This window comes from Fukomys damarensis, unplaced genomic scaffold, assembly GCF_012274545.1.
Source record: "Fukomys damarensis isolate Sample0158 unplaced genomic scaffold, DMR_v1.0_HiC HiC_scaffold_38, whole genome shotgun sequence".
In the NCBI taxonomy this organism is placed as follows: Eukaryota; Metazoa; Chordata; class Mammalia; order Rodentia; family Bathyergidae; genus Fukomys; species Fukomys damarensis.
In genome coordinates, this window is record NW_022900950.1 from 19,671,794 (window position 1) to 19,682,238 (window position 10,445).

The following is a 10,445-nucleotide window of genomic DNA, read 5'->3' on the forward strand; positions in this document are numbered from 1 at the left end:
TTTGATGGGTCAAAACGTCATAAATAAGGTTTGCTTTGTGTGATTGTGGACACCCATAGAGAGAGAAAATTTGTATTAGGAACTGAGATAGAATGGATAAGGTATGGATTTTTCCTAGTGGATATCATGAGGTGATCTATAAATTTTAAAAAACATAAAGACAAATTGAACAATAAAATAATATACCAAAGTTTCCAAATATAATTTCAATGCAATAATTTCTTTGTGAACACTATTGCAGTTAGGTTCTTTGATTATCGGTGCTTATGGAACTTTCAAAGAGCATCATCCAAAGAGCAACATTTGTGTGAAGGCATATATTTTTATAACAAGAGAATGAAGCCATGCCCTATTTAGTTATATTCAGGAAAGATGTAGATGTTATGTATTGGGATAAAACTTGAGCAATTAAATTTCTCTTCTGTGTGGCGGTCCAGCCATCACAACACGAATGTACCTGATTTGGGGAGTGAGGATTGAGAAAGGACAGCACACTCAATAGTGTGGAGACAAGAGGTCCAATTTATTACACAGAAACAGCTCCTTTTAAAGGCAGGCCAACAGGAAGCATCAAGCAATATTAGGGAGGAGATCAGATCTTTGGCTATCTGAGTTCCTCCCATCACAAGGTCAAACTTAACAAAGTCCTTGAGCCGGGCGTGGTGGTGCACGCCCGTAATCCCATAAAACCAGTCTGGATTACAGTAAGCTCCAGGTCAACACTGGTAATACCATAAACCCAGCCTGGATAATCCCATAAACCCAGCCTGGATTACACAGTGAGCTCCAGGTCAATCTCATCTGCATAGCTGAGACCCTCATCTCAGAAAAGCCAAATAGAGTCATAGATTGTGTCAATGCCTCAATGGTAGAAGTTACTTTTCCAATGTCAAATGCCTGTGGGCTCCCACAATTCCCCCTTTTTTATTATATTTAGAGCAGGGAGCTTCCCAGCTCAGCAGAAAGACTGTGCCTGTCTTAGGTGAAAAATGTCCAGAGAAATCCCTTACCCATCATCAAGCCATGAGAAGTTTAATACTCATGCTCTGTCTTAGGTTGGTATTTCTCCACAATTCTCTTACCCGTCTTTGACTACCAGCCATCTGCAGGGGTTATACCATGGGTTGTAAAGGCTCGACATATAGCTTTCTCTACCTCTATCAATATTTTTAAACCTTGATGTTCATACCAGGACTCATTAAGTTTTTACAGGCATCATTACCAAGGGAGGTTGTCTCAAAACTATCACAGAATGAAAGGGAGTCATCATCTCTGAGAATATACAATTGGTCAATTTACAATTAAAACAGCTGTTGTCATATTCATTATCAGTTCCATTTACAATCTCTATACTTTTTACAAATAACATATAGGGAGCGTTAACACAAGACATTATATTAGAGGCACCTATGCCAACAATATTGAAACTAAGGCTAGTAACTTTGACATCTGACCATAAACATATTTCTCCCAATGCAGCAGCAAGTTTTCAAATGTTGATTTGAGGAAAATGTGAATCTGTCCACCAAAGTCCAGAAGAAAGGCTAAGACCAGCAGATGAACTCTTTGATGTAGTGTTGGTTAAAGATTGAGGAATGTCCTTTTTGTCCCAGAAAAACTTCTCAATGTAGCAATCTCATTTTCTTTATAACATAGAAACATTACTTTATAAATGACCAAGTATATTTGTATTATTCACCAGTACTGGCACTTCACGTGAATCAGATGAGACAGGATGTGCAAGGAGAGGATCTGGCATATAAGTCCAATGTCCTTGAGGATTGGCATCATATCTTGGAGGAACTGACATCAGCAGGAGTATGCACAGGTCGAATCAGCCTTTCCAGTAGCCATCAAGCTCCATCATGTTCCTGCAAGAAAACACAAACATATCCTCGGCCCCATATTGAAATGGGGTCAGGTCCATACCATTGGCTAGTTAAAGGATCTCTGAATTTTACCAAGGCATATGGAAAACCTTGTGGATGCCAAAATCTTTCTGCTGCTGAATGGCCATTCTTATAGACCTTTTGATTAGGGCTATATAAATAAAACTCCCATCTGTTGCATGACATCTCTTCCCCATAAATTAACCGGGAGGCCAGGATTGACATAAGGCTGAAAAGTCCCACAATGTCCTGTAGAATCACTCCAATTTAACATATCAGTACTTTGTTTAGGATTTTTACTTTGACCAATGCCTTGTAATTGAGAGACAGTCTCCTGCAAAGGCCATGTGGAAGGCCACTGGTCAGCAGTTATAACAGAGACATCAGCACCAATATCTAATAACCCAATAAAAGATTTTCCTTGAATTAATTTTATCTCTGGCCTATTGGCTCCAATAGACTGTACCCAATAAACATCTGAGGACCCAAAACCTTTATTCCCTCTAATGGCTTTTTTATATTTTCCTGAGGTAACTATCCTGGGTAAAAGAATCAGTTGAGCTATACGCTGTCCAGGCTGAATAACAGATTTGAGAAGGTGAGGAAACCATAATTTTAATTTCTCCAGTATAGTTCTCATCAATAATTCCTGGGGAAATCATAAGCCCTTTCATAGTAGAGGAACTCCTACCCAACAAGAGACCCAAAGTATCTTTAGGTAGTGGCCCAAAAACTCCAGTGCATAGGGCTTGCATTCCCATTTCAGGGGTTAATACTGCATAGGAGGAGGAACTGAGGTCCAATCCTGCACTGCCTAAGGTGGCTCGGGATAAGTCCTGAACAGATTTTTTGACTGATTTTGAGGGATGATCTGAGGTTTCGGATTCTGAAATGCCCCCAAAATTTGATACAGGGCCTGAGGCTGGCCCCTCCATCCATTTGACTGGATAGGATTACCCATAATATCTTTTTTAGATCTGCATTCATTGGCCCAATGTTTTCCTCTTTTACATTTAGGACATAAACCACGTTCTTTAGGAGGCTTTGAAAAAGATCCATTTTTTTTATGTTGTGGGCAGTCTCGTATTAAATGTCCTGCCTGACCACAGCCAAAGCAATTTCCATTATTTCCCTTTTTTGGAGGGCCCCTGCTATGTTGTTGATATAAAACCTCTTTTACAGTTTTTCCTTGTAAAGCTGCAGCCATGGCAAGGCCTTGAGTGTAAGAAGGACCTATATCTGCACACAAGCGAACATAATCTGATAAATCAGCCTTCTTTCTAAAAGGGCGAAGGGCAGCTTGGCAGGCAGAATTAGCATTCTCATAGGCCAATTGTTTTACTAAAACTATACCAGCTTCAGATTCTCCTATGACTCTCCTGGCAGTTTGTAACAAACGATCTAAAAAATTTTGAAAAGGTTCATCCGGCCCTTGTCTGATTTTAGAAATATCTTCTGACGCTCATCCAGATGAAGGAAGTTTTTCCAAGCATTCTTAGCAGCAGTATTAATCTGAGCATACACACCTGGGGGAAAACCTAATTGCTGAGTAACCTCAGCATAAATTCCCTCTCCTGCTAGCTTCTCATAAATTACACTAAGTTCTCCTTGCTGTCTATTAAGATCTGCTACTTTCTGGCATTGTTCTGAATATTCAGATTTCCATAACAAATAATCTCCTCCAGCTAGGCAAGCCTTAGCAATCTGTTTCCAATCAGAAGGTGGCAAGGCCTCAGTTGCAAGAGAATCTAGCACCGCTAAAGTAAAAGGGGCAGTCGGCCCATATTGGGCGCAAGCCATTTTTAATTCTTTTAATTGCTGAAAAGGAATTGGAGCATGTTGACGAACAATGCTTCCTTGAACATCCTGAGCCTCAAAAACTGGGTAGGCCAGAGAAAATGCAGATACATCCTCACCTTCTTTAAGGGCTTGTTGTAAACCCTGTTGAACTGGAGACTTAAGGAGTTGGGAGTTTACTCTCACAGGCTTCCAGCCTTCAAAAGGTCCTAAAGCCAAAGCAATCAAAGAAGGTTCCTTTTCTAACCGAATGTCACAAGGAGAAGGATTAAGATCTGCCACTGGGCTAGGCATGTGTTTAGGAAGTTTATGACTAGTCCATTGAGCTTCTATTTGTTGTGACAGATTTTCCATCATTTTTCTATTTTTTCCATCACTTTTTCTATTTTTTCCATCCTGTCTTCTAGCTGAACTTTTTGTGAATCCTTAGTATTATGGGCTGCTGCCATTGAAGGCTGCCATACATTTTCACATTTAGCAGCTTCTTCCTCAGGGCCTAGGGGCTCTGGAGGAGCCGTGGGAACAATAGTTCCACTTTCATCATAAGATTCAGGTTCCTCTATACTCAATACATTTTTAAAAATATGTACAAAAAACATGTAACTAATGCTAGCTCCCATTTTTAATATTTACAAGAAAATTCACCACTCCTTACCTTTTCGTTGAGGCCTCCTTCTCTGCGGTGTCCTTCACTGGATCCTTCGATACCCAGGCCCCACGTTCAGGTGCCACTTGTGGCAGTCCAGCCGTCACAACAAGAAAGTAACTGAGCTGGGGAGTGAGGATTAAGAAAGGACAGCACACTCAATAGTGTGGAGACAAGAGGTCCGATTTATTACACAGAAACAGCTCCTTTTAAAGGCAGGCCAACAGGAAGCATCAAGCAATATTAGGGAGGAGATCAGATCTTTGGCTATCTGAGTTCCTCCCATCACAAGGTCAAATTTAACAAAGTCCTTGAGGCGGGCATGGTGGTGCACACCCGTAATCCCATAAAACCAGTCTGGATTACAGTGAGCTCCAGGTCAATCTCATCTGCATAGCTGAGACCCTCATCTCAGAAAAGCCAAATAGAATCATAGATTGTGTCAATGCCTCAATGGTAGAAGAAGTTACTTTTCCAATGTCAAATGCCAGAGGACTCCCACACTTCTGTATGGTTTTATTCTTCAACTTCTAAAAATACAGTAATACCTCAGTTCATAAATGCTTTTGCAAACAATTCAGTTAGCAAGCAAAGCATTCCCCAAAATTTGGTTTCCATTCACAAATTCCATATTGAGTGACAAACACTTCTCCACACAAACACAAATGCAGCCATCTTCCTCTAAATTGTCAAACAATTTGAGTTCATAAATGAGGTACCATTGTTATACATTTTTACAGTCACTTTCTATATACTTTACATTTTATTGGTGAAAAAACAAGGTTAGTCTTCATGGTTCTTAAAATATGAGGGTTGAGTTCAGGAAATGAATCATGAAAGTGCAGGTCAGTACCACAAAGGAAATGATATGCACAGAGTAATATGCACATAAATATGACCGGAAGAAGAGAAATACAACTTCAGTGGATGATGAACACACACATACACCATACACACTAATAATGTGCTTTATTTGGCCATCTAACAAATAAATGTGTATGTTGTGTGGTAGACAGTAGGTACAGAAAGAAGAAAATAGTGCAGTATCCTCTGCTTTCCTAATAGTAGTCATTTCCAGGGAAATAGAAACAGTTTCATATAGATGAGACAAAAGGAATATCTGGGAAATTAACAGGAAAGAAATGTGCAAAACTGGGTATATACCAGGGGTTGATATGGCTCCATGTGAAGGGATTTGAGGGTACAGGGATTTACTTAAGAGGTAGAGACAGAGAAATGACTTCATGGATATAATCTAATGAGCAAGATACTCCTGAATACTGCATAGATAGTAAACATTCGGAAATCAAGAATGTGGAGGAAATTTATTTGGAAGTTTTTCCAATTGTTCAGGTAAAATTAGCATAATCCTAGAAGAAGGACAGTTGTAGAAGAAAACAAGAGAAGTGAAAGCATGAAAGAGTAATTAAGAAAGGAGACTCTGTAGGTCATTAGGCTTAATTAAAAAGAGAGAATAAGGTCCTGAAATGGTATTACCTGGCTAATTCCTTTCACTAGGAGAGGGAAAACAAGAGAAAGTTAATGTATTACAGAGAAGTGGCCTAGAGATATTTGTGAGGACACTCGTGTGTAATTTGAACTAAGGATGTAACATTTAATGGTGATGATTTCGCTGGCTATCTTGCTCTAGGTGCATATGTATAATGCATTTACATTATATACATATATTTAAATATAGTCATATATAATATATTTACTTATATATATATATATATAGAACAGAATGCCCACTGCCAGGATTTACGAATGGAAATTCAATGGATGTTTAGAGAAGAAAGATAGTGAGAAGAAAGGAAATAAGCAGGGGAGGAAAATTAAATGTTGTAAATATAAAGAAATAAAAATAAAAGAATTGCAAGAAAGGAGCAGTCAATAGTTATAAAAAATACAATAAGTCTTCAAAACAGTCCCAGAAACAAAACATAGTTTATCCTTTTTTTACACCTTGAGTGGCTTGAAAACTAGAAAGGTAACATAAACAATACGGTGCTAATAAATTGTAGAACCTTGATTTAAACTCAGAAAGTTTTACTCCAGGACCATTGCTCTTAACTACTTTTATATACTATTAACTCTAATGAAAAGAGAACCTTCCACTTAGTGGAACTACACAAAGCCTAAATAAATTGTCTTGTGAGGTGATTGCATATAGCTAAAATTAAGTAGATGTCCTTCAAGCGGATGATTCAGAAATAATTTTTTAGGGGTTGAAATCTTGGAATAGACAGTTACCTGAGCCATTTCAGTCTGTTGGATTGTTAGTTTTGTTTCCATCATGTAAAGTACATTATCTTTCATTTTGCTTCTCCAGTTACACGGCAAATAGCCCTGAGGAGGAATGGAATTGAACTGATACGCTCAATAATAGGTTTTCTTGGCATTATTGTGAGAATACTCCTAGTCTCAAAGTTTATGTATTGCTGATGCTTCGGTCAGAGAAGTGCAGTGACCTGTGCCAGGTGATCAGATTTTCTAAAGGCACCATGACCATGGCAGGGATTTCAGATCATAAAGTAAAATTATGACAAAGGATCATTAGCACTTCTGCTGAAATTTCTTTTTCTCTAAATATAATAATGTTCTTCTTATACAGACACATGTGATGCTACACACATTATTAGTTTATGAAAGGCAGAAGATGGAGGTGACACTGACTTTTTTTCTGTGATCAAGTAAAAACACACAACTAATATATACCTCATTTTCTTAGACAAAAATTATATGGATTTTATTAGTATTTCATTAATTTATTTAACAAATCACTAAACTATAATTGGCTTATTCTCTTCCTTCTTTTAGCTGTTTGTTCATTAAGGCTAATAAATACTGTTTTTTTAAAGTTCTTGATTTTTTTTCTTCTCTGTTTTTGCTTTGTTCCATTCAAATTTCATCTGGAGCTTCTGTAAGAGTCAAGTTAGGCTACTTGTCAATGTCTCTGCTCCTTCTTCCAGAAGAAAGTGACCATACTAATCAAAATATTTTCTCTTTTCAACAGTGATCTTGAAAAGTATTATAATGATTTAGTTATTTTGATTATACTTTGAATCTTTATGAATGCAAAATTTTATATTAAATTATTCTCTTTTTTTGGTTGTTTGAGACAGGGTCTCACTATGTAGTTCAGGCTTCTCTGGAACTCACTGTGTTGCCCAGGCTGGTCTCAAACTCAAAACGATCCTCCTGCCTCAGCCTCCCAAGTGCTGGAATTACAGTTGTGTGCCACCACTCCCAGTTTATTAAATTATTCTTGATAGTAGCAAGCAAAAAACAAATGGCTAAGTATGTTTTCTGTTAGGTCTTAATTTGTATATTGCACTTGTTAAATTAAAAAAGTAATGTATGTTCAGACTCACCAAAATGAAAACTTGGCTTTATAGTTTGTATTTACAGTAAATAAATCTGTAAATACTACTGCTAAATATTTTCCTCTTATTTTCTTAAAAAATCTGGAAAAATTACAATTTAAAAGATAGAAAATTACTTTTACACTTAGTAATACAAGAGCAATACAATTCATCCTTAGCAATACCAGAGCTCTTGCAAAAGTCAATTTTAAATTAGCTTAAAAATTACAGTATTAAGAAAAACTACCAGAAATTTTATAGTATCAAGAGAAAAACAAGTTGCTTCAGTTTAATGCACGTTTGTTCATATATAATGCATATGTTTGACACTTATGCATTTTGACAAGTTGTTTTCAATTCACAAAAGTTGATTTAGCATAAAAATAGCAAAATTATTTTCTCAAAATACTATAACAATGATCAAAGCTGTAATTTTGGATATTTAGATTCAAAGAAAATAGTTTTTTTTGTTTGTTTGTTTGTTTTTGTACCAGGGATTGAACTCAGGACCTTGCTGTTGCAAGGCAGGGGGCGGCACCACAGAGCTAAATCCCTGGCCCAGGAATAAATATTTCTGAGTACATCTTCAGATTCTTATTTCTGTCTCTGTACATTGTTGCTATGGTGACGAAAGATGTCAATGTTCCTCATTGATATCCACCCATCTTCCTTCTCTAGCAGCGCTGTAGTTTGTGTCTGGAATGGTCCAAAAGCATAAATGTGAAAGTCTTGATCACAACCTTGTAGCACTGTTGGGAGGTAGTGAAAACTTTAAAAGATGGGCCCTGTGGGGAGCAGGGACCCCACCCTTTCTCTATATCTCTTTGCCTCTCTACCACAAAGTGAGAAGTTTTGCTCTACCATTTGTTCTTGCTATGGTGTACTGCCTGACCACAGACCCACAGAAATAGAGCCAGCGTATCATGGACTGACACCTCCGAAATTGTAAAGCATATAAACCTACCATCCTTAAACTATTTTTCTGAAATATTTTGTCATGGTAATGACAAACTAACAAAAAAAAAGCACTGAGAAGTGAGGTTATTGCTATGACTGCACAAAAATGTGATGTGGTTTAGAATATTTTGGAATTGATTAGTGGGAGGAAGGAATTCAGAAAGTTTTGGAGGAGCCAACTAGATTATATCTAGTTGGAAGCTTAATAGGCAATACTGAATGCTGAGAGGACCAAAATTATGAGAGAAATGTGAAGAGTAAATGTCAGTCTCAAAAGGTTTCAGATAGAAAGATAGAAATGGGGACTCTACTGCAATCCCAGCACTTGGGAAGCTGAGGCAGGAGGATCACTCAGTTCGAGACCAACCTCGGCTACATAGTGTGTTCCAGGTCAGTCTCAACAACGTAGTGAGACCCTGTCTCAAAAAACAAACAAACAAACAAAATGAGGACTCTATTGAGAATTGAACTAGAGGCTACTCATTTTGTAAAGAACTTCTGACATTTTGTCTATTCTCTGAGATTTTGTGGGGGGCTGAGTTTAAATGTGACATGTCCTAATTATTTTAACAGAGCAATGAGACAAGCACTTCAGCAGTAACATCACAAATTTTATAAACATAGATTTTGAATGCTGGGATCAGTTTTGAGGGCTATAGGAATATAAAAATGCTCAATACTAATACTTGTGGATTTATGTTTATAGACATCTTTCTAAATAAACAGCTGTGTTTGGTTTGTTGTGGCTAAAACATAGGGAGATGTAGAAGACCTTTGCTAACTAGGATGAAGGCTATAACAGAAGATATTAGCAGAGTTGCATTTAAAAGGAGTTAGGTGCCATATAGGTTCTGATTTGAAACCATACTTATTAGGGGGGTACCGTACCAAATTAAATAAAAGAAAATGAATTCCCCAATAAATCTGCTGGCCTGGGAGAAGTAAACTGCCTTCCTAGATAGCTTTTTGTCAAATATTCATACAAATTTTTTTTATCTTTACTGAGTTTTTGTTTTATTACTACATTTGCCTATGTTTATAAATAAGCAGTATATTATTGGTATCTTTGTGTGCAAAGTTATTCAGCTTCACTCTTATTATGTCTGAAATATTATTTGACAGGGCAGACAAAAGCTAACAATGGTTTCTATAGAAGACCCTATATAATAATTTCCATTTGTTGCTCCTTGGAACACTATTCTAGAAGGTAGCATCTCTTCATCTAGCTTTTGATATATTTTCACAGCAAGCAAAGACTAGAGTGATTGTGAAGTCAATTTTTTTCAAAGAGTAATTAAAATGTTTAATGGAGAAAATATTCACATAAATATTAGTGTAAAAGTTATGAAGTAATGTAGTTCAATGAATTATAAATTGTGATTTCAATGTGAACTTTTGGGTGCCTTTTATATCAGGAACTATAGTTTCAATCTAGTTAAATACTAACCACATGGATGGATTTTTAATTTTACTTATGTGGTCACAAATACGGAAGAGGAACAATGTTTTGCAAAATACAGCTTTCATAAATGTATGAAAATAATCTTTCAGTCATCTATTATGTACCAGGCAATATAAAACATGGAGTCCTACACAGATAATGATCCCAGATATTTCTACTTAGAGAAGCTCACTGAATTATTTAATGTTGACAATTCATTTTCCATGTATTTTTTCTATACAGTAACAGTGATGAGTTGTATCTAAAAGGAAAAAAATGAAATAAACATCATCATTCAAGACGACTTTGTTTAGCACATAAATCTAAAAACATCTGTGCAACAGATCTAT

The 10,445-nt window shown here is 36.8% G+C and overlaps 1 protein-coding gene across 1 annotated transcript; it reads right to left on the reverse strand.

Annotated features, from left to right (window-relative positions):
• Nucleotides 1–2,703: 2,703 nt before the first annotated feature.
• On the reverse strand, nt 2,704–3,980 carry LOC104868886 (endogenous retrovirus group K member 10 Gag polyprotein-like). The gene is given in 2 exon segments (XM_010633866.1): nt 2,704–3,374; nt 3,377–3,980. Coding segments are annotated over 2 exon segments (1,275 nt in total).
• Between the last annotated feature and the right edge of the window lie 6,465 nt (nt 3,981–10,445).